General features: G+C 34.5%; 1 protein-coding gene across 4 annotated transcripts in view; it reads right to left on the minus strand.

Annotated features, from left to right (window-relative positions):
- The window catches only part of CNTN1 (contactin 1), a 349,178-nt gene that overhangs the window by 115,820 nt on the left and 207,504 nt on the right, over nucleotides 1–25,854 (minus strand). For all 4 annotated transcript variants that reach the window (XM_025477273.3, XM_025477275.3, XM_025477274.3 and 1 more), the window contains 7 exons: nucleotides 25,123–25,222; nucleotides 24,785–24,966; nucleotides 19,363–19,487; nucleotides 18,594–18,711; nucleotides 11,327–11,477; nucleotides 6,268–6,395; nucleotides 5,782–5,957 (listed from right to left, as the gene is read on the minus strand). In XM_025477273.3, the coding sequence (XP_025333058.1) occupies nucleotides 5,782–5,957; nucleotides 6,268–6,395; nucleotides 11,327–11,477; nucleotides 18,594–18,711; nucleotides 19,363–19,487; nucleotides 24,785–24,966; nucleotides 25,123–25,222 (980 nt within the window). The remainder of the gene's footprint in view (nucleotides 1–5,781; nucleotides 5,958–6,267; nucleotides 6,396–11,326; nucleotides 11,478–18,593; nucleotides 18,712–19,362; nucleotides 19,488–24,784; nucleotides 24,967–25,122; nucleotides 25,223–25,854) is intronic.

The raw sequence follows: 25,854 nt of genomic DNA on the forward strand, positions 1-25,854 counted from the left end.
GCGGCCAGTCCCTTTATTTCTAAGTCTCTCTTTTTTCATCTTCCTTGGAAGTAGCATTTCTCAATCTTGGCACCATTCACAATGTGGACCAGATAATTCTCTGTTGTAGGGGACTGTCCTCAATATTATAGGATGTTTAGCAGCACCTGTACTAAACAGATGTCCATAACATATAGCCCTCTCCCCTCCTCCTCATAGTTGTGACAACCAAAATTGTCTCCACATATGGTCAAAGTCCTCTAGGGAGAAAAATTGTTCCTGGTTTAGAAGCATCATTTTAGGGCTTGCATCATCTTACTGTGCCTGCTGATCTTCTCGATTTTCTTCAGCTCTAATTTGATCCTTGCCTTTGCCTGGAATATAGTTTGAGCTTCCTTTTCTCCTCCAACCTTTACCCCATAATTCTGGACAATCTTTATCTTCTTGCTCAGCAGTAACAGAGAGCCAATAACACTTTTATTATTATTGTTCCCTCGTCACTCTCCCTTTCCTCCCACCACTTTCTCTTGATGGATGTACAAAAGCAAAATTTCTATTCAAATTCCTAATATATTCTGGTATGAAATATATATATCTCAAATTAAGCACAATTTTGTGACATGTTCCAGATAATTAATATTTTCTCTTCTTTCTTTATTTTAAAAATGTTTTATTTATTTATTCATGAAAGACACAGAGAGAGAGAGAGAGATTGAGGCAGAGACATAGGCAGAGGGAGAAGCAGGCTCCATACAGGGATCCCAATGTGGGACTCGATCCCAGGACTCCAGGATCATGCCCTGAGCTGAAGGCAGATGCTCAACTGCTTGAGCCACCCAGGTGTCCCAATGTTTTCTTTTAAATAGAAAACCTCAGAGTAAGAAATATGTCTTCCTTTGTTTTGAATGGTGTTATCTGTACAGGCAGAAAAAACACACAGATACCTCCATACCTAAAAGAGATAATAAAGAATTGCCTAGAACTAGAGACCACCTGAAACTATCTATGTAGACTTGATTTACAATGTATTGTGAAACTTGCTATTAGTATAGGGAGATTAAAGTAATTTGGATAACCTTGGGTGAACGTAAAAAGTTCATTAAAACAAAATTATAGGATAAATTAGGAGTTGAACAGTATAGTCTTATAGTGCTTCAAACAATGGGAGGGGAATTAATTAAGGAGACACAGACAGGAGTTTTAACTAATGGCTTAGAAACTGGAGCAGAGGAGTCTTCAGGGTCTGTAGTCAGACCACCTTGGTTTTAGATCCTTCCTGTCACCAACGCGTGGTATGATCACTTCAGACAAATCATTTAACCTTTCTAATCCTTATTTTCTTCATTTGAAAACTGAGAAAAATCACAATAATATGTGTTCCATAGAGGATTGCTGGAAAGATGAAGTGAGAAACACATAAACATTTAACTCAACGCTGGCAAAACAGAAAGCACTCAATAAATGTTGACTGTCACTACCTCTCTAGTACCCCTATGAAGGAAGTAGCTAGAACTTTTTGTTTCAGACTAGGTACTCGGTGTAACAGCAGTGCAAGAATTAAAGTATGAGAATTGAGATTTATAAGCAAAAAAAAAAAAAAAACTATACAGCAAAAGTCTTTGGAAATTTTAGTGGGGAATGATTGCTCTATTATACACAGTATTAATAATAACTGCTTACAATCTGCCAGAATTTGTGTCGAGCTCTTTATAGGCTTTCTCTCATTGAATCCTCACAAAAATACTACAAAGTAACCAATTTCACAAACCCAGTGAAGCAACCGGAATGAAGTAAGTGAATTATAAAATTATAAAATATTATAGAGAGGGAAATCTGAAGTTGAGAGAGGTTTAATCATTAGCTCAGAGTCACACAATAAGTGGCCAAATGAAGCCTAGAGCCCAGGACCACTGTAGTAGAGCCTCTGAACAATCCATATGCTATTTATAAATTCAAAACAGATACATAATAACTTACTGCTGAATTACAATTTAACATTTATTTACATTCAGAGAAACAGAAAAAAGCTATTATAGGGGCAATAACGAGAATTGGAAAGTTTAACTCCTATTGTTAACTAAGATAATGGCTCTGACAGGGAGCTTATTCAATAGTTGAAAAAAATGACTCAAAGCAGATGTCAGAAGTTGGATTACTAGAAAAAAAGTAATTTCCACAAACTAGGCATCACCATGGGAGAGGCATAAAATGGTATATTATGAATCTGTATGTTTTTGGGGTGAATAGTCTTAAGTCCTTTCCAGAACAAAAGGAGTTATAAATTAAATTGATAAGTAAAATGATTCTCTGCCTTTTGTATTTACTCTAAGGGAGTAAAGTACCTATTGAAATGGAAAATCAAAATAGAAGCCATTTTTATAGCTGGACTTGAATAAGTTATATATTTGCCACATAACTTTGACAGAATAAAAGAATGCCAGATAAACTGCTTCTAAGTTTATTGTGTCAAAGCTTCAATTTTTAAAATAATTTAAGATTCACATATATTTATATGTATATAGTCTTAACATCCTCCTATGCATAAGTTCAAGTTCAAAATAAATATTTACTGAACCTGTATACATGGTAATATAACATTAAGTGAATGTTTATTAAATAACTGAAAGAATAAATGATATAACAGGCAAATAACTTACTTTTTTCTATAATCAGTATTAAGTGTTTACACACAGCTTTAAAAGAAATATCTATATACTTTTCAAATAATTAATTCAAGAGAGTTTTTCATGAAGCTAGATCATTAAATATAATGGCAATGTAATTTTTAGTCTTGGGGAGTTCACTATAAATTCTTAAATGTACCTCTTCAAAAATGTACAATTGCTTTTTTCCTGTTGATTTTATGGATATAACTGAAAAATTATAAAGTAGAATATTTTAAATCACCTATAACTACATATCTTAGACCATATAAGTATGGGAAAATATATTTGATTTTATAAAGCTTTAAGTCCCAATTATTCCAGGCTTTGAAATTTGAAATCTTATGCAAGGTTGCCACATGGTGGTCAATGTCAAGAATAGCAAGCTAAAGTCAAAGCGTACATGACATTGAGGAAAATTTATCATTAAAACTAAATTGGAAAATACGAACTTACTTCTTTGAAATGAAAAGCTTAAATTTTTATTTATATAATCTTTCTTCATTAATTACAGTTTCTGATATTGACTTTTAGCAGTTAAACTTATTAAAACTAATGATGACAATGACATCAGTTTTGATAGCTATCAAAATATTTACATTTGAATCTTAAACTCACAGAATACCTCTGATTTATTTTATTTTATTTTTTTTCCTCTGATGTATTTTGGATTGATGCCAGTGTTTATTTCATTCAGTGTTTTATTCACCCTAGTGCCCATCACTGTTCCTGCTTGTGGTGTATGCTTAGTATAAAGTTTTAAATGAACAAATGATATTCGGTAATTGGAATGTTGCCAGAATCAAATAAAACATCAAAACATTATTTAAAAAACAACAACAAAAAAGAGACACCTGAGTGGCTTAGTGGATTTTACTCAAACTTCACGTGGTGCATTTAGGAGTGAAGTCTGACTTTGAAGTTTGCTTTAAAAGAGAAGGAAGATGCAAGGGAAGGCTATACGGGTCCTAGGTTCCAAAGATAGAATTAAGTTTAATTATTTATTTTAAAATAAATTTCTTGTCTCGGTTTTTAAAAGTTTAAAAGAGAACTGAATTGACCTGCCCATCAAACATGCCACAAATGTGCATTTGATATTTTTACTCAATTAAGTTACATATTTAGCCAGTGAGCATGTTTCCTACCACTGATTATTACTTGGTGGAATGAAACGAAACGTGAGTTGGTGAAGCCAGAGCATGGCCCTGCAGTTAGGTTCTGCTCTGGATGAGCTGAGCAACAAGTGTCTGAACCTCTGTGGCTATCATCAGGATAGGAGTCCAGGAAGTAATGACCAAAGTCTTTTATGTTTTTGTGATCCAATTTATTATCTATTTCTTAAATATCATTTCAGTTATTTCTTTATTTTCCACCCTTTTTTAAGCTATCGGGCTCTTTTTCCTTTTTTTCCCCTCTCTTCCTCTTTTCTGTCCTCTCTCTCTTTTCCTTCCTTCTTTCCCTTCTTCCTTTCTTAATTTCTTTTTCTTTGGCGGGGAGGGGAACTTTTTTTTGGGGGGGGGAACGTTTATTTACATCAACAAATATAATGCAACTGTTATTTTGAAGAACATAAAGAAGCTCCACATATGAACTTTCAGCTTCATTTAGTACAATTTAGACCCCTAAATCTTCTTACTTCATTGCAGCTGTTAAGTAGCTACTTGTATGAACTATAATTGTCATATTTTTGAAATTACTCAATATAGAACACCAAGAAATTAAGCAAAGTCAAAAATCTGTGTTTTTTTAAGTAAGATCTTCATTTAGCTCACTTTTTTTCCTTAAAATGAGTAAAAACTGAGTAGCTTGCTTTACTTGCAAAAAAAACACAATTTGGAATTATTAAAGATATCAGTGCCAATTTTACTAATGTTGGGAACACATGATTAAGCATATAAAAATATTTTCATATATAAGAAAATATCACAGGATATTATGTTAAAATAGTTCCCTGCTAATTCCCAGTTGTTATTTTTTTAAAGTGTAAGTTTCCTTCAGAAATTGAAAGACAATAATCAGATTTACTGTAAATTTACAGATATAGCTACATCTGTTAGCTTAAAATGAAAGGAACTGAATTTACAGTTAACATGTAGAAGGCATAAACACTGATTACTGCATTAGTAGTTGTTTTATGAATCCATCTAATAAAAATTTAACAAGAAGTGTTTCCATCTAGGTAAAATCAGCCTCATTCAACTTGATTGAAAGCTTGTTTTGGCTTTTTATAGTGTAAAGTTCTAGAAAAAAATTTTTTTAAAGAGCTGGACAATTTGAAAGCATACTACTATTATATGTACATATCAATCTTCACATTTCACAGGACTTAAAACATTAAATATTTTACTATTCTACTGAGTTAATTCAAACTTTTATTTCTATATTGATAACTGACTTATAAAATTAAAATTCGATTTCTTCACCAAGCATTGTCACTAAGTAGGTCGTTAGGCTCCTAACCAATTGCCTTACTAGAGAATAGGCAGGTAGGAACAGTGGACAATTTGTTGCCTTTTAAATACAGTTGGCCTTGAACAATACAGTTGACCTTGAACAATACAACTGACACCCTGCACAGTTGAAAATCCACTTATAATTTTTGACTCTCCAAAAATTTAACTACTGAGAGAATTTCCATTGACCAGAAACTTTTTCTCATTGAAAAAATGAGAAATGAGAAAAGTTCATTCATGAACTAGTTCTCCAAACCCTCCTGTATACATATTTTGTCTATTTCTTAAAAACCTCAAAGAATAAGAAAAATGCCATAAAGTCATCATTATAACAAAGGATAAGTTCTATGCTCTTACCTTAATTAAAATGAATATGAAGGCACTAGAACCTAGACTACGGATACAATGAGGCATAGTACACATCAATATAAAATTGTATTATAATTAAGGGACAAATGGACCCAAAGCCCAATAAATATTTATTGATTAATATTCCTACCAGAATCCTTATGGCTGGCCATTTTTAATAAGGTTCAGGAGTGCTACAATTAATATAAGGAAACCCATGAAAAGCTTTTTTTTTTAACCTGTTTTTCAGTGTTGTAAATACTTATAGTAATAGGAGCTGCACTGCAGACACATAGGGGTCACTGGAATGTAAATAAGATGAAACTTGAAACACATACCATAAAATTCCGCTGGTAATGAATGTTCTCTTTGTTAAAATCAATCACATAGCCATTGAAGGACCAAATAAATGTGAGATCCAGGGCGGGATCGAAGGAAGCAGCACATTGCATGGTGGCATTTTCTCCAACAGTAATATCAGCATTAATTGGAGCCAATATAATTCGTGTGGGATCTATACATATTTTTAAAAAGGAGGAAAGCACAATTCAAGAAAATATTAGATATCATATTAGCTGGCACATTAAAAGAATAAAAATCAATGTATTTTTATTTCTCTGAGCAAAGGGAAAAAAAAATGTTTTCAGATTTAAATTCCAGGAACAATTTCATTAAGCAAGAGATTTGCCCAAAAGGCTTTTGAAATGGAAACTTATCACTACATGAACATCTCAGAAGTTTATCACCCAATCCTGTTTTATAGTATATTAGGGACTGAGCACTATTAAATGAGAAAAAACAATATTATTCAAATGGTTTCTTACCTGTAATAACAAGAGTGCCAGTGTTATTAGCCCTCCCTCTATTATTTTCTGCAAAGCACGTATAGATACCACCATCATTCCTTGTGATGTTATTTATTTCCAAGCTGCCATCTTCCCAAATGAGTATTCTATACAAATGAAAGAAATATATTCCTCACAAAATTATTTTAATGAAATATTTATTATTCTGTCTTAGATTACAAACACTATCTTTTGATCATTACATTTTATACAAATTAGTTGACAGTAAGTTTTTTTTTTTTAAGATGGAACATTCTAGCCTTTGTTTATAATATACTTTTTTCAGCATTGAAATCTTGTTTTAGAAAGCTGCCTTCATCTTTTTTCTTGGACTACTGCAGTAGTCTCCAACTGGTCTCCTGCTTCTACCCTTGCCTATCTATAGTCTTTTTTCCACATAGCAGCCAGACATGAAGACATAAGTGACATACGTCATACCATGTCACTCTTCCGCTCAGTGATGTCACTCTACCAGCTTAACGCACTCCAGTGACTTTCCATCTTGCTCATAGTAAGAGCCACAGTCCTTTGATTCCCTTTCAGGTCCTGGACAATCTCACGGGTTTTTGCACCTTCAGCAAAGCTTTGCTTAATAATTCTAGTTAGTATTATAATGCATGCATGCACATCTGTGCATGCACATGGCACTGCTGCTGTCCTGGCACCCTCATTATCCCAACTATCTTTCCAAACTTTCTCTCCTTATATGCATTCCATCAGTCATACTTCGGTTTTACTTATTAACCTATCCTTCCATTAGATGGTAACATCTTGATGTCAGGATTTTGTATCTGCCTTGCTTGTGGCCGTTTCTCCAGCAGGTAAATATCCATTAACTCATTCATTTATTCATTAGAAAGAAAAATCTATGCACCAGGAACTTAGGAGTAAGACCCTAATCACTGAGTATGATATCAATCAACCTTTTCTTGAATGAATGCACTTCATGGAATTTAATTGAAGTAAATGGTTTGTTGTACACCACCATAAAATGACTTTTAAACTTAAGCTGTGGAACAGCCTCAAACCAGTCACAGGCCTGAGATAAATGAGCCCAGGTCTTCCATAAATATGATCACAGGACTTCAATTCAGACATTAAAGTTAGGACAAACTGTTATCTCCACAGCTATGGAGAAATGCAAACATGATTCTCTAGAAACGTTTAAAGAAGGATATTCTAAAACCTCCTTTATTATCAGCTTTTGTACCAGATTAATTTCCAGAAAATTCTTCAATGAAACCTAAATCTTTTATACTAATAGAACCTAAATCTATTCCCTGTCTGTCTCTTCCTCAGAGTCTAGAGACCAAAAACTCATGATATATAACTTTATCATATTATATAATGCCTTGCATTTTGGTTCAATATTGAATTGCCTATCATCAGATTTTCATGTTCTTTAAAATATTATTTCCAAAAACTTCATTTATCTCTCAGGCTTGGAACAACACTTGCCAAAAATTCTCCATATGTTCCATTTTAAGGGCAGAGCCTGATAAAGGAAAAACACTGTATATCTATCTTATTAATAAAAATCTCTAAATAAGAAAACATCAAAAACTCTACCAGTAATAAATTCCAGGATTTCCTTTTGTTCCTTTAAGTATCCACTTCCAACTTAAGTTCATTTCAGAATACTTCTTTTGAAAAAAAAAAAAAGATTTTATTTTTAAGTAATCTCTTCACCCAGTGTGGGGTTTGAACTCACAACCCCAAGATCAAGATTCCAAAGTTCCACTGATTAAACCAGCCAGATGCCCCTAGAGTACTTTTTATTCTTTGAAGAGAAACTGTAGTATCAAAATAATATAACCATAAAAGTAATCAGTTGCTACTGTAGAAGCTTAGGAAGGTGCCTCCTAGTTCTCCACTGTAAGGATTGTAGTTGATCACAGCCCCAGCAGCTGCACTCAGAAATCCATCATTGTGTTTGAGCCAAGGCCACACTTTATCATAGGCTTCTCTCAGCCAATGACTGAACCTGGGAGAATTTTAAGGCAGACCTGTTTCTAGAAGACATCAGACTTTTATGGGCAGTTTGAACTGGAGGACTTTCCAGTGGCCTTACCATACTCTCTCAGATATGCACTGCAACTCAAATCATTTCCATGGCCCTTCTTCTTCCCTTCCCTTTCTCCTCATCTGGAATCAGACCTGCATCTTGGTCAGGTGATGGTGATTGTTCATACCTCTACCCAGGGCCTTCTCTATTTTCCCTCATAGCATTGCCATTAATAAATTTCTTGAATACTTAATCCCACATTGGCATCTGCTTCTCCTCGAATCCATATTAACCAGTATCAACATTAATGTGCCACACTTTTTTTCTTACTAAAATCTAGAATAAGTCCTTAGCCAATGTTCCAACCCACTACCATTTAATTATTTTACAAGTGAAGCAATGTAAATTATAGATGAGAATATTCATCACATTAATATTTTTTCATATTAGCTCTCAATTAATCTTTAGCATCTTTAAAGTGTATACTTCTTTATGTCATTCACTTCACCTATACTTTCAGATACTGATTTCATGACAGTATTCCCCGTATTTCAGATTTCATGACACTAAAATTAATTTTTGGTAAGAATATTTAGGGAACTTGATTTTTCTGTAATAATAGTCCCTGTTCCTAAGTCAATGTACATTAAAGTCTTGTGGCCTTATCCTTATTTTCATGTAATGTGATATGAATAAGCAGTCCAACAAGTGAGAAACTACTTGGTCTTTAATAAATTAGTCACTCACTTTTGCCAAAATTACTCCAGGATAATCTCCATTTTATTCATTAACTGTTAAAGCATATTAACTCTAGATAAGAAAAGAATTTGGAGATGTTCTCATATAAAAGTCTCAGATAAAGATCACTTTAGAGCTGTTAATGGTCCATTAAATATGAAATGAACAACTACAAATAATTTCTGTTGTAGAAAGTATATTATCATTTAACCCAAAGTAAAATCATACAATTGAGAACCTAATTACAATTCATCAAGGTTTATGTTTCCTTTCCACTGATTGGAAATATTGCATAAACCATTTTACAAGCCACTATCAAGTGGTTGTAATAACTTTGCAACCTGGAACCATTTTTTGTAATTATATTAATCAGAATAGGATTACAGTTAGGCTTAAAGACAGTTATTCAGGCAACTCCTTGAATATTATTTTTAGAGAAATATTTCATTCTTCTAAAAATAATCTATTAGCTGAACTTTTCTTTATGCATACTATTTTGCAACATTTAACTTTATTTTTACATGAAATATTATATCTATTATAAAGTAGTTCTTAAAACCTGAATTTTTAATGGATTAAAGTAGTGAGCAAAAATTGGATTTATGGACTCTTTTGTCAAGAAGTAATTTGATTCAAAGTCTAAAAATATTCTGATAGGATTAAAATATTAAGATTTTAGGAGCTAAACCAACCTTTTTTTTCCCTTTTTTGAACATATGTGGATATTTAGGATAAGCAAGTCCATAAAACATGGTTCTGAGAAATCCTTTGTTGGACAGGCCTATCACATTGGTCCTCATCAGAAACAGAGCCAAGGTTTTTTTTTGTTTGTTTTGTTTTGTGTTTCCCAATTAGAGGAGAGAGTTACTGGTGAGGCTAAGGGGGAACGCTGTGCCACAAGTCTGTGGCAGAAGTAAAAACCTACAAATGGACTACCTTTTGATCATAGTCTCTGCATTGCTCATTGTCTGATTGTTAATGTTTCAGCAGAAAAGCAAACAAATTAATTCTTCCTTTTACACCGATTCTTCTACCATCATTTTGCTAAAGTCTTTAAAATTCTTAGTCAAACATACTCACTTTAAAAGTTAATGTTGCAGGGAAGTATGCTATTCCTGTGCGCTCCCTCTCACCTGCCCCAACCTATCCCTGTCCCATACACAGCCATACCTGTGATCATCCGAATAAGAGAACTGTGTTAGCATGTGTTCATTCCATGTCAACTTATCACAAGTTCAACTTTCACTTTGGAGATAATCAATATACTTTCAAAATGCTACTCTAACCCTTCCGGCCTTTAGAGACATCAAAATAGAGAAAATAATACCCATCTTACCTACTTGTTTAAATTACTGTGAAGAATATCTCTTATATACTTTTGCTAGAATGTTCTTTCAATAGACAAAATCAACATTTTCTTCTCTTATTTAAGCCTTTGGACAGATTCTGTTACTTAGAGATGAGGTTCAGGACCCCTCACAAAAACATTATTGATAATCTGGATTATTATGCCTCATCTCTTAAAACTCTTCTCCATTTTCCTCTAAGGACCAATCATCTTGATTTTAGGCCTTACAGTCTTCAACATCCTATAATCTCTGCCCTGGGGCCTTTGTACATGTTCTTTTCACCGCCTGAAATATTTCCTTCTCCCTCACATTCACATCCCATTTCCTAGCCTGACTTTCTCTTCTCCATACTTTAGTACCAAGTATTACCATATCTTCTTCTAGGAAATTTAAAGAAACTGTTCAGTATGGTTTTTAAATACTATGCAAGTCACATTTTTATCTTAAAGCTACCAAAACATGTGTACTGGTCTACTTGTTTGGAAGATGAGAAATTCCTATTTAAAAAGATGGGAAGGGGTTATTTGTTCTTTGAAGTCACCTTTTTTAAATTTTTCCTATTGAAATACTTAATAGGCTAACTGCATAAAATTAAAAACAAAAATACATGGATATAGAAGCCCTTGTTAGGGGAAAAGTAAGTCAGAGATCATATTTTATTTCCCATTGTTCATTTCTTCCCCCCTGAGGCCTTGGGCAATTGACCAAAAATTTCTGAGTCTCAATTTTCTAAAATCCTTATAAATTACAGAAGTCTAAAAATTGAACTCTGATTAAAACAAATAACAGTGAAAGATAAGTGCCTCTGTTTATCTTAGAATTACAATATCTTCTGTGGAGAAAAGTTAGAACAAACAACATTTACATTAGTCCTATTTAAAGTCCTTTTTAAATTGACTTTTGTCAAACAGTAAATTGCAATTGGATTCCTAGTTTTTGAACTGACCTGCTGCTATTGACAAGCCACTCTGTCCCTTTACTCCATGAAAATTTTGGTTTAGGTGCTGCTTTAGGTTTGCATTCAATTATGACCCTTCCTCCTTTAGCAGCCAAGATCTTTTTCTTCATTGGATTCATTTCAAAAGTTGGAGCCAAAGCTAAAAGGAAATAAATTATTATTTTTCTTTTTTGCTAAAAAGGAAAAAAAAACCCTCACATTTCTTCTATAGCATCTTTTATTCTTTTGACAGAAAATATTAATCTCACCAAATATTATCAGATATAAACAAACACTCCATATCTAGTAATAATATATTTTTTATTTATTTAATAACCTTATTGATATATATTTTACTTCTAAAATTCACCCATTTATAATATGTACAAAGCTTAGTGATAACAGGATCAATTAGAAATTTTCATTATAATCAAATTATATATATTTACCCGGAAGGTAACAACTAATTTTGTTGTTTTGATTTAATTGCACAAAGAAAGTTAAGTGAAAGACTGGAGGAATTTGAGCACCATTATTAATACTGACATATGGTCATAATCAATACCCTCAACCACACTTTGAGTGAACTGTCTCCAGTATACAAATGAGAGAACTGATATCTATTATAATTATGTAATTTGCCAAAGGTACCACGGACAGTATCAGGTAAGATTCACAATTGAATCAATTTTCTTCTGATTTGCAAGCATGCTCTTTTCATTAAGCAATGATTCCCCTTCATTATGCACAATTTATTGCGTACCAACTGTGTGCAGACATTGAGATACTAAAATAAATAGATTTCTGCCTTCAGACCTACTTGCAAAAAGCCATAGGAGTGGTAGATGCAATTAATTGAGGAGAACATGCTATAGCTATAGCTTCCCTTTACATCAGAGTATAGAACAATAATTATGAAAATAAGACATAGAATCTCATAAAAAGTTACTTCATTGATGACATGCTCTATCTTTCTTTTTTTTTTTTTTTTTTAGTTTCAATTTATTTTTTTTATTGGTGTTCAATTTACTAACATACAGAATAACACCCAGTGCCCGTCACCCATTCACTCCCACCCCCCGCCCTCCTCCCCTTCCACCACCCCTAGTTCGTTTCCCAGAGTTAGCAGTCTTTACGTTCTGTCTCCCTTTCTGATATTTCCCACACATTTCTTCTCCCTTCCCTTATTTTCCCTTTCACTATTATTTATATTCCCCAAATGAATGAGAACATACACTGTTTGTCCTTCTCCGACTGACTTACTTCACTCAGCATAATACCCTCCAGTTCCATCCACGTTGAAGCAAATGGTGGGTATTTGTCATTTCTTTAGATTCCCTACATCTGACTCATTTCTCAACCTCCTTATATTTTAGCAGATTTCAGAGGGATCCCATCCATTTATTTTTGCACATCCAATCATCTTTATGTAACCATATCCTTTTTGGAGGCTTTTCTAGGCCCAAGTAGATCATTATCCAGATGTTGACTCTTCCTCTGGAAGATTGATTCCAGATGTGAGTTTTGAATTCTATCTGTGCATCAAAATAATCTGACGATCTTGATAAAATGTTGATTAAGTAGGCCTGGGATGAACCTGAGACACAGCACTTCTAATAAGATCCCAAGTGTTGCTATTGCTGCTGCTGCTCTGTGGGACACATTTTTTATCCCAAGTGTGGCAAGAATTTATCCCATTGTTTATTTAGTCTGGGTTTTCATAACTGACAATAAATATATAAGTAACCAACCAACCTGTGTTGTACACCTAACACAGTGTGTGGTATTTTTATAGGCCCAATAAATATTTTGGGTGACATATTGTTTGTCAAATATGAGAGACAATTTAAGGGGATTATATTTTAAAAATCTAAATTCATCTGGAAATGAGAATTTTTCTTGAGTCAGTGAAGGTTTAATGAAAGAGTTGATTTGGTACAGTTGTTTAAATGACTTCATACTTAACTAATATTTGAATTTATAGTGACAAAATCTAGACTATGTTCCTATATATTTTAGAAGTAGGAAAAAATAAGGGAATATTTTTCCCCCAAACTAAGAAGAGGACATGCATTTTTTTGTCTCTTTCATTCTTTACTGTGCTTATTAAAAGACTAGTATCTGGTGTAGAATAAGTTCCCCCAAAATATTTGGTGGATGAATAAATGAATTATCTAGATAACAAAGAAAAAGAGAAAGGCACTATTTCTAAAGGTAATAAACAAAAATAGATGGAAACAAAATAAAGATGCCTGGAAACATTGCTCTCAGGCTGAAAATGCTCAGTTTGCTTAATTATTATATTGATAGTCATGAAATTATTACAAGATTTTGTGCTTGAATATGGAGAAACATACTTTAACAGCTTGAGCTGTTGTTAAATTTCTATGTAATTTTGTAATGCATCTTGATAAACAATTTTTTATAAAGAATAGTTAACATTTAGGAAAGTATTTAAAGTCACTTCTTGGGGATCCCTGGGTGGCTTAGCACCTGCCTTGGGCCCAGGGCGTGATCCTGGAGACCCGGGATCGAGTCCCACGTCAGCCTCCCTCATGGAGACTGCTACTCTCTCTGCCTGTGTCTGTGCCTCTCTCTGTGTCTCTCATGAATAAATAAATAAAATCTTTAAAAATAAAAAAAATAATAAAGTCACTTCATAGCTCATATGAGTCAAAATGATTTTACTGCACTTCATACAAAGTAATATTATGAAGCCTAGGCCTGAATGTTTGCTTGATACCCAAATAAACTAGATTAAATATACTAGCAAGGAATTTTTACTTTGGGGGGAATAAATGGAATATGATCCTCAGCATTATAATAAGAGGCAGGTAAAATTAAAGTCAAGAAGGCCTCAACTTTTTAAATTTTCATTTATTTATTTTTTTAGACAGAGGGAGAGAGAGAATGCACTAGCAGGGATGGGCAGAGGTAGTAGGAGAGAGAATCTACAGCACACTCCATTTTCAATGCATAACCTGACATGGGGCTCAATCTCACGACAATGAGAGATCATGACCTGAGCTGAAATCAAGAGTTGACACCTAACCAACTGAGCCACCCAGGTATCCCAGCCTCAACTCTTTTTAAAGGTAATTTTCTTTAATACTTTATTGCAATTATCTCATTTCCTTTCATATTCTTTGAGTGTCACCCAATTTGTAGTGATAACAATGTTTTAAAGAATTTCCCTTTGGTGTAGTAATAATAAAACAGGCCACAGTGAGTCATTGCTTTATCTTTTTGGTAATCTTTTCATTTGTAAAAGAGAAAGCCTGGCTACCTAGATGCATGTGACTAAAGCTGATGACAGCTATTTCAAATAAAATAAAAAAGGCATAATGCAGTAAGACCTTAAATAAAATACTTGTAATGAAAGTAAGAAGAATGTAAGATTTATGGGGTAACACTGAGAAATTTAGTAGAAGTGATAAGAAGAAAGGATGTAGTGACTTGTGTCATTCTACAGAACAGGTTTTTCAGGAGATGATGTGGATCCAGGTGAGAGATATGAATTTAGCTTCAGATACTCTAAGTTTGGGTTATCTGTGAAGTTACCAGATGAAGATTGCTATTAGGAGGCTTTATGATGAGCTTGAAACTGAGGATAAAAATCTGGGCCAGTGCTATAAATTAAAGAATCATTGATAGTTAATGAAAGAAGAAGAAATTATGCAGGATTTTTAAAAAAATTAAAAATAATAATAATTTTGGAATAATAATATGGAAAATGTGAAAAAGTGAGGAAGAGAATAGAATGGATTCATAGGAGGAACTCTGGGAGAGAGCAGGATTTCTAACTGAGCAGTGTAAGGGGTAAAGAGAAGAAAATGAAAATGATTGAAAAGAAGTAATCTGGGAGGTATGAAAGCATGGAGTCACCAAAGACAAAGAAGCAGAGAATTCAAGAATAAAACATGAAGAGGGGGATCCCTGGGTGGCGCAGCGGTTTAGCGCCTGCCTTTGGCCCAGGGCGTGATCCTGGAGTCCTGGGATCGAGTCCCATGTCGGGCTCCTGGCATGGAGCCTGCTTCTCCCTCCTGTGTCTCTGCCTCTCTCTCTCTCTCTCTCTCTCTCTCTCTCTCTGTGTCTATCATAAATAAATAAATCTAAAAAATAAATAAATAAAAAAATAAAAAAAAAACATGAAGAGGCAGCATGAGAACTACGAACACATGTATGCATATGGAGAAGAGATACCTGTTCATATCAAGGATCAGGGTAAGTGAGAAGAAATGAATATAGGGCAGGGGTAAAGGGGTTGCAGGCATGCCTTAGAGATATTGCAGGTTAGATTCCCGACCACCCCAATAAAGCAAATATCATAATGAGTAAAATGAGTTTTTTTTGTCTACCAAAACATGTAAAAGTTCTATTTATACTATATTATAATCTATGAAGTGTTCATGACATTATGTCTAAAAAACAATGTGGATAACTTAATTTAAAAATACTTTGTTGCTAAAATTGCTAACCATCACATTAGCTTTTAGCTAGTCATATTTTTATTTTTATTTTTATTTTTATTTTTATTTTTGCTGGCAGAGGATCTTGACTTCATGTTGATGGCTGCTGACTGATCAGGGTTATGGTTGCTGAAGGATGGGGGTGTCTGTGCAATTTCTTAAAATAAGATGACATTGAAATTTTCCCAATTGATTGATTCTTCCTTTCATGAGAGATTTTTCTGTAGCATGTGATGCTCTTTGATAGCATTTTACTCATAACTGAACTTCTTTCAAAATTGGAGTTAATGCTCTCAAACCCTACTGCTGCTTTACCAACTAAGTTGGTGTAATATTCGAACTCCTTTGTTGTCATTTCAATAATCTTCACAGCACCTTAACCAAGAATAGATCTTATCTCAAAAAAAAAACAACACTTTCTTTGCTCATCCATAAGAAGCAAGCAACTCTTCATCCAATTAAGTATTATCATAAGATTGTAGCAATTCAGTCACATCTTCAACTTCTAATTCTAGTTCTTTTGCTATTTCTAATATATCTATAGTTACTTCCTCCACTGAAGTCTTGAACCCCTTAAAGTCTCCATGAAGGTTGGAATCAACTTCCAAACTCCTGCCTCGGTTGATATTTTGACAGCTTCCCAAGAATCATGAATGTTCTAACGATATTTAGAATAATGAATCCTTTTTAGAAGTTTTTCAATTTACTTTGCTCAGATGCATTACAAAAATCACTATCTGTGACACCTAGAGCCTCATGAAATGTACTTCTTGAATAATAAAACTTGAAAGTCAAAACTGTTCTTTGATTCATGGACTTCAGAATGGATGTTGTGTTAGCAGGCATGAAAACAACATTAATCTCATGTAGGTCTCTGTCAGAGTTCTTGGGTGACCAGGAGCCTTGTCAAGGGGCAGGAATATTTTGACAGAAATCATCTTTTTTCTGAGCAGTATTTTTCAACAGAGGGCTTAAAATACTCAGTAAATCATTTGTCAACAGATGTGTGCTGTCATCCAGGCTTTGTTGAATAGTAACAAAACATTCACAGAACACAGACAGATTAGATTTGGCATAATTCTTAATGGCCCTATGTTTTTCAGAAAGGCAAATAAGCATTGGCTTCAACTTAAAGTCACCAGCTGCATTAACCCCCAACGAGAGTGTTAGCCTGTTCTGTGAAGCTGTGAATCCAGGCATTTACCCCTTTTCCCTGGCTCTAAAAATCTTAGATGGCATCTTCTTCAGCTATAAGGCTATTTTATCTACGTTGAAAACCTGCTTAGTGTAGCCACTTTCATTATATTAGCTAGATCTTCTGGGTAACTTGCTGCAGCTTCTACACAGCAGTTGCTCTTTCACTTCTCACTTTGATGTTATAGAGACAGCTTCTTTCCTTAAACGTCATGAACCAATCTCAGCTAGCTTTAAGTTTTTCTTCTACAGCTTCTTCACCTCTCTCAGCCTTTACAGAATTGAAGAGTTAGAGCCTTGCTCTGGATTAAGCTCTGGTTTGAGGGAATGTGGCTGGTTTGATCTTCTCTTCAGACCACGAAACGTTCTCCACATAAGCAATAAGGCTTTTCTGCTTTCTTATCACTCATGTGTTCACTGGAGTAGCACTGCTAATTTCAAAAACTTTACTTTTGCATTCACAACTTGGGTAACTGATTAGTATTAGAGGCCTAGCTTTCAGCCTATCTCAGCTTTTGATATTCCCTCCTCACTAGCTTAATCATTTCTAGCTTTTGTGTGAAAGTGAGAGGTCTCACTCTTTCTTTCACTTGAACACTTAGAGGTCATTGGCCTAATTTCAATATTGCTGTGTCTCAGAGAATAGAGAGGCGCAAGGTGAGGGACAGAGATGGAGGAGTGGTCAGTTGGCGGGGCAATCAGAACACACACATTTATTGATTAGGTTACTATCTTATATGGTGTGGTTCATGGTGCCCGAAAACAATTCTAATAGTAATATTAAAGATCAATGATCACAGATCAACATACCGACTAAAATAATAATGCAGACATTTGATATATTGTGACACAGAAGATACAAAGTAAGCAAATGGTGTTGGAGATATGGCACCTATAGACTTGCTTGATGTAAGGTCAGCACAAAACTTTAATATGTAAAAATGCAATATTTGTGAAGTACCAAAATATGAGGTATGCTTGTTTTTGGAAAGGACAGAAACTTATTCCTCTGGATGGAGAATATAGAAGGGTAAGTGTAGCAAAGATTGAGATACTTTTGAATGAGGGATGGGAAATTGAAATATTTTATTTCAAAGGGTTTCAATTTTCATGGAGGAGTAAGAAAACAGTACCAAAGTCAGAGTCAGGGTAGGATAAAAAGCTTGAGGAGTGTCCTAAAGAGTCTAAATAGCAACTCTAGGGCATGAAATCCAAAGAATTCTAAAACAAGTAAGTGCTCAAGATCCATCTGAGACTGGGTCACATGCATTGTGAAAGCATCAATCGTCACAAGGTGATTTTCAGGGAGTATTTAACAGTCCAGACACAGGAGAGAACAAGACTTGTGAAAATTGGTATGTGTAAAGTTTGCTTTACCTTTAAAAAAGTGTTTAAGAATATTGTACTCCATGTTGCCTCTAATTTATTTACTGTCCTCTAATAAGAGAAAAAAAAATGAAACAATAATACCATCCTGTTCCAAACCCCAATTTGAAAGTTTTTAACTTTAGCAAATCAAAGAATAATCAAATATTATCTACAGAAACCCTATGATCATTGCTGAATATGTTTTTTCTCACTGAATGTTAATAGAAACTAGAAATGATACTGACCCAAGATCTTCAACTCTGCATTTGCATAAATGGTTCCATGTGTGTTTTCAGCTATGCACTGGTACATGCCAGCATTTTCGAAAGTCACATCATATAGTCTCAGTTCCCCTTTATGATACTGAAAAGAACACAAAGTAAAATACATTTCCTTGATAAACTTTAATATAAAGGCTTTATATAGATTTGGGCTCATTTGACTTTTCACTTAGATACATTATTTTGCCACCATTTTAAGCTGAATAGGGTAGGATTTTCATGGCATGGGAAAGTAAAACCCACTTACCATGCCCAGTGGCTCTTGTTAAATTCATCCTACAGAGCTGAGAGTCCACTTTTTCCCTCTTGGCCCAGCTGGGAGATTACAGAGGGAAGGTAGAGAAAGGCCTCACTGCTGCTACTTGTCCCCAGGGCTAAAGGTAGAACCTTCCCTCTTACCTCTGTTTCTGTGGGGTCAGGGACATAGTGGCCAAAAAAAGAGGACAATATAAGGTAGTAGAGATGGATGAGAAGGAAGAAGGGTAAAATGTGGAACAAAGGGAAAAATAAGGAGAGAAAGAAAGAGAGAGAAGGTAGATATAAGATTGCAGAACGTTGATTAAGCTGAAAGAAGATATTTTATGCTCACGTTCTTATTTGCCTTTTTTAGAAGATTTTTTAAATTTCAGGGCCCACATACCCTTATTCTCTTGACTGTCTTGCTAAATTTATCCCAGGACCACTGGAAATGTTGCCTGAAAATGGACCCAAGAAATGCAAAACATATACATACCGCATATCCATTTTTCAGCCATCGGATTGTAGGGATGGGCTTCCCTGTGGCCACGCAAGGCCAATAGAGATCACTGCCTATATCCACCTCTGTGTCATTGATATGCTCTACCCACTCAGGAAATGCTGAAAAGTAAATAACATTGTAAATGTCAAATGCAAATCTCAACACTCATAATAATCTCAAGAATATAAATATTACATTTAGTTGACCTTCTGGAGAATACATCAGATATTGCATTCGCCATAAAATCAGTGCTGGAGCCTTTGAAATTTTATTTCCATAGGTCTACAGGTAAATTTTATCCTACATTGTTATAACGTGATGTAACTATAATTCAATTCATAATTATGTTTCTATTTGTTTGTTTGTTTTTTAGATTTATTTATTCATGAGAAACAGAGAGAAGCAGAGACACAGGCAGAGGGAGAATCAGGCTCCCCTCATGGAGTCTGATGCAGACTCGATCCCAGGACCTCGGGATCATGACCTGAGCCAAAGGCAGACACTCAACAGCTGAGTCACCCAGCCGTCCCCATTTTTCTATTTGTGAGCTATGTGTTTTGTTAGAAAGCTAATTTTTATGAATACACTAACGTAATCGATTTTTTCTTATAACTTAAATCTTTCTAAATGACATTTAAGGTTTTAATGAATTACGTCTTCATTAATTATGACACTCTGCTTTCCCTTTATGAATAAAGAATCAAATTTTTCCACTCCCTCAAGTATCTTCCTTTTGATGTAACTTTCAGCTACTGGCCACTGTCATATCTTATTGTAGGATTAGAAAAATGACTTGATCACTTAAGTACTCTTTAAATGTTAGAAACTACATACACTAGTTATAATTGCTGATATCTATGCTTGAGTGAAATCGATTTCAACTTCCTCATTTGATCTGAGCTTCTGGTAGCTAAAGAAAAATAGTAGGTATTTCCCAAAAGAAAATGTATTTCTAGATAGCAAGCAAATGAACAATGTGATTATCTTTTTGAGCATTTGAGTTATTTAAGTTAAATAGTTTAAATAAATGTAGGTAAACAAGTTAATATAAAATCAAGATGGAGGTAGTAGGTAGGAGGAGAAAATTTTGATTGGAGGGTAGTATTTTATTTTCTTTGAAAAAGAAAACTTTGATACATACATTTTATGACAAAATAATATATATAACTTATAGAAATGCATATAAATAAAAAAGAGCATAAAACATCTTTATGATCTCACTGAACCCCATCAGTATTATATATATATAGTACTACAATCTGATTTAGTATATTTTCACTTTTTTATTAATTTTTGTAACTTGTAGTTATAAAAATTAAATATGCATAAGAATGTTATGTTAATTGATAGAGGTTTTATTTTGTATACAATCTTGGCAATAAAACAGAAATATGAGCACCTTTCCTGCCTTGGCCTCAAACAAGTGACACAAGATATCACATTAAAAAATACACTGAGAAGAATAAATAATTCAATCAGCTTGATACATTCTATGATTTAATTATGTAACCTTCTGGTGTTTGATTAGACCAAAAGATAAAACTAAGTACCTTTGATTAGTAAAGGAGAAATAATTGTTCCCTAATATTCCCTTATAAATATCTGCTCTGTCACCTTGATTCTTCTAAGGAATTAGATATTAGACAGTTTAGGACTCTGCTAAGAACTTGGTGAGGAGTTTTCTTAATATGTATGACTAAAAACAGATCTATAAGCTCTAGAAACCTGGTAAAGTGACAGCTTTATTTATTTATTTATTTATTTATTTATTTATTTATTTAGAAAGATTTTCATTTATTCATTTATTCATGAGAGACACACACACAGAGAGAGAGAGAGAGAGGCAGAGACATAGGCAGAAGGAGAAGCAGGCTCCCTGCAGGGAGTCTGATGTGAGACTCGATCCCAGGACCCCAGGATCACATCCTGAGCCAAAGGCATACGCTAAACCACTGAGCCACCCACTCATCCCTTGACAGCTTTACTTTAAAAAATGTAAGAGTCTAAACAGAATTTTTTTTACTTCAGGGGGCTACCCACATATACTTAATATGTAGACAGTGAATTTTGTTGCCTTGCTATATGTACATGTCTGGAGTTCAAAGGAAGAGTCTGGGTCAGAATTTCAGGGTATAGAGTCTAATTAAAGTCTTGATGATGAATGAAAACATAAAGGTTGTGAGTGAGATAGATGAGATTTTCAGAGACAAACTCAGATTGCTCCCATGTCTGAAGGGCATGGAGTGAGGGGAATGCAAGTGGTGTACAAGGACATTAACCAAGCATGGGTTTCAGATGCCAACCACAGAGAGTAAATGGTATAGAAGGATAGGGTTAATGGTGGTGACTGTTGCTGTTGGATCAAGTAAGATGCAGCTGAGAAGTAGCCATCCTTTTCAGCAACATGACATCATTTGTGGTCATGAGAAGAAAGATTCCAGCAAAGAAGTAGGGATAAAAATTAAATAAGAATACATTCTAAAAAGAAATAAAATGAAAAAAAAAAGAAATAAAATGAAGACAACATTTTTAGAAAGTATAGGCAAAACCATCAATATTTGTATTATCTTTTAGGGGAGACAAGAAGGGAAATGGAGCAACTGCCAGAGTAAAGAAGGAAGAAACAAGAGCCATTATACATTGATGGGAATGATCCAGTGAAGAAAAAAGATTGGTTTTGTGTAGGGAGAAGGAATTGCTGGAACAATAGCCATAAGTAAGCAGGAGGGTAGAATCAAGCACATAGTAGAGGTGCTGGCCTCAGATATCCGCTGAATCCATAGCAATAAGAGATAAGGTTAAAGATGCTGGTAGATGTGGGGTTAGAGCTTGTGGAAGTTTTAACTTGATCTTTCATTTTCTCTGTGAAAGAAGAAGCCAAGTTATCACTGAGCACAAGGTTGGAAGAGTTGTTAAGTGTTTAAAGGAAAATGTGGAGGCATGAGAAGATCATCCAAGAGAATGGGAGTAAGTGGACCTAGGGAAGTATGGCATAATTGCCAGGCAACACTAAAGACCCACTTGAAGTTATTGATCACTAATTTAAAATGAATTAGAATACTAGTGTATATCTCAAGTCATCCTTAAGTTTGTGGGTTTAGGCATTGGTAGGCAGAGAGCTAGATCTTTCTAGGGTTAGCCTTTTACAAAGGTAGTAAGAGAATGGTGAGTGTGCAGGGGAACAATAATGACTGATCAAAGATTTAGGGAAGAGGCAGGGAGGGGTTAGGGAATGTGAAAGAAAGTTGTTAGATTAATTGATCATACTTCCTGGTAGAGTTGAAGGGTACTAGAGACGCTGACCTGGAAAGATAGGAGATAGTAGTTAGTGAAAGATATGTGTGAGGGGCACCTGGGTGGCTCAGTCGGTTAAGAGTCTGCCTTCAGCTCAGGCCATGATCTCAGGGTCCTGGAATTGAGTCTCATGTCAGGATTCCTGCTCAGCGAGGAGTCTGATTATCCCTCTGCCCCCTTCCCAGTTCATGCTCTCTCTCTCTCTCTCTCAAATAATTAAATAAAATCTTAAAAAAAACAAATGTGTGAGATTGAGATCATAAAGAGAGTATACTTTTTGGTAACAATGAAGTTTAAAGTGTGGCCATGGGAGAGGGTTGCTGAGGTAGGTTGAAGGACATGGTCTTTAGAGGAATTCAATAGAATGGGGAAGCAAATCTACTAAAAAATAATCATAGTTTAAGTTGATTTTGACATCAAGAGGAGTGTTCTACTTTGTAAGACCTGCTAAAAGTAAAAACTTTAAGAAACTAGGATTGTCCCGACAGATTGTTAACTGGACATGTAAAAGAAAAAAGGAAGATAGTCTAGAACAGGCATGAGGAACAAGAAGAGCAGCTATATTACAAGTCAAAGGGGACATGAGAGCTGTGGAAGAAAAATTAGTCACTGCTTGAGAGGATTACAAGAGAAACAGTGTCTTTAAGGGAGAATCACATTTTAGTTAGTGAGAAGTTCAGAGTAGAAGTTATGTAGAAGTTGAGAATTTAGGGGATTGTGATGACAGCAGACTGTGTGTTATAAACAGCACAGTGTAAAGGTTTCAGAATTTGGGGTTGGGAGGAGATAGAGACTGAGCAGATACATGCAGAGTTGTGTGGGTGTTAAAGTTCAGGTGTTGAGGGAGGCCTAGAGTCCACAGCTTTCTAGGCCAAAAGAAAGGAACGGCATACGGCAAAATGCGCCTAATCTTGGTGGATTCTATGAGATAGTGGTAGTGAGGATGCATCTACCAGGCCACTGGAGGTACTTAGTTCATCCCTGTGTAGACAGAGGCTTGGGCTCTGGGTAGGGGCCATAATGCTGTCTCCTCGTTCTGGTATTCCAATTTGGCTAAGGCATCATCTCCAGTTTTTTCTACTAACTATCTTCTCAGCATGGTTAAGGTATCCCTCTCCATATGCTTTATCAATATCCTATGTAAATTTCCATGGTGCACTCATGATTTTCTTTATAACTATGTATGCATATGTGTGTATATGCATATGTGTGAAGTATGTTCACTTGCCTGTGTAAACTTGTATAAATTTGGAGGTTTTGTATAGAGTGTGAGTACAGTATAAATTCCTCAAGGACAGAGAGAATATTTATCTTATCTATTTCTCCTTGTTCCTATCATAGTGTGTGCCTCTGAGTAGACATTAAATGTATGTTTATCCTTTAAATAAGTAGTCTTATTGAATGAAGCCTTAGACATTTACTCAGTTGTGATCTATAAGTTTTATATTGTGGAACATTATAGAAATGTTTTCATTCTTAAAAGTTTCAAGTGTTCCTGAAAAACAACATTCTATCCTCCTAAATATAAGTTTAGGTCAATGGGTCTGAATCAAACACTTGTGCCAAGAAAATTGTGTAAAAAAAAAAAAAGTTTCCTTAGAGTAGTGGTTCTCAAACTGTGGTTCCTGGTCTGGTAGTATTAGCATGTCCTAGCAACTTGTTAGAAATACAAATCTTTGGCCCCAAATAGAATTTTGTAACTCAAAAATGCTGGGAACCAGATCTGTGTTTTTAACAAGCCCTCCATGTGATTTTGAAGCATGCACAAGTTTGCAAGCCAGTAGCTTGAACCAAGTCATAATTTCTACAAATAAAGAGGTATTAGAAAAAAAAGAATGAAGGAAATATATAAGTTACATTAATTGTAATTTCTAAAAATTATCAAGGATACTACTACCAATCCAGTGATGTTAGTATGATGGTAATAGTATAAGTACATAACTTCTATAAGCCATATTTGAGACTTAATGAGATGTAAGATAAATATTTTCTCTTTTTGCATATTGTAATATACATCACTGATTTAAAACTGTCATTCATTATATGCTCACTTTTCAAGTATGGAAATGGCTATAAGTAAGATATTGATGTAATTTATAAAAAATTAAAATAACATGTCTACCTTGAACATAAATTCTTGCCTGGTGTTTATCCTTTCCTCTATTGTTCTCAGCCTCACATTCATATGTGCCTTCATCTTCTAGCTGAATATTGAAGATCTTGAGGACAGCCCCAGAGGTGCTGATCTCAGCAGTACTTGGCATTGGTTCTAGGACCTTCCGCCATCGAATATCAGGAACAGGACTTTAAATAGGAAATAACAAAAGCTAAGGGTCTACAACATTTCAAAGTCAATTACTTTGTTAGTCTATAGCTGAACAATTACATCATTTATTTCCTAAAATGGTACAAAAATTAATATATTTCTATATATGTTAATAAAAATATAGGAATACTTACTTGCCAAGTGCGAAACACTCTAATGTCACGTTTTGTCCCATCAATGCATATATGTCCTTGAACTGAACTACGATATCAGCAGGGTATGGTTTTGTTGTTCCTAATATTAAGAAAAATACAACCGTCCACTAATTATTAGGCAGAACGAATAGGATTTTTTTGAATATTGTGACTTTTACAGAATTACTTCAATATACAAGGCATTTCTCTGTACAAGTACTAGAAAATATCTGATCATAGCACAATGCACAGATTTGTTGATGCACAGTATGTATATAGCATAAATTTCATCAAGCATTCCAATCATATTGGCTCATTCTGACAGCTGTGTAACTCATCGGACTCAATTCACTAAAAAAAAAAAAAAATCTAAGATGTATTTAGAGAGCATCAAACATGTGTAAAACATTGTGCCAGGTGTTACTTAGGAAGGAGAAGAAACAAGAAAGCAAATGAGGGAGAAGAGAGGAAGTAAGAGAGAAGAGTAGAAAGAAAGAAGACAGGCAAGAAAAGAGGGAGAATAGAAGAAATATGGGCATATGAAGATGGAGGCAACGGGAAACAAGTTGAAAAGAGAGAAGGAGAGAGGGAAAGAAGAGTGTTTATTCAGATATCACTGTTCTCATCAATATATTTATTTTATTGAATTTGTTGAGCACACGTGTACTACTGGGTATATTATTCCCTTAATCTTACATGGGAAGAAATAGGCTCAAAGGTGAAATACATTGT

This window comes from Canis lupus, chromosome 27, assembly GCF_003254725.2.
Source record: "Canis lupus dingo isolate Sandy chromosome 27, ASM325472v2, whole genome shotgun sequence".
Lineage (NCBI taxonomy): Eukaryota > Metazoa > Chordata > Mammalia > Carnivora > Canidae > Canis > Canis lupus.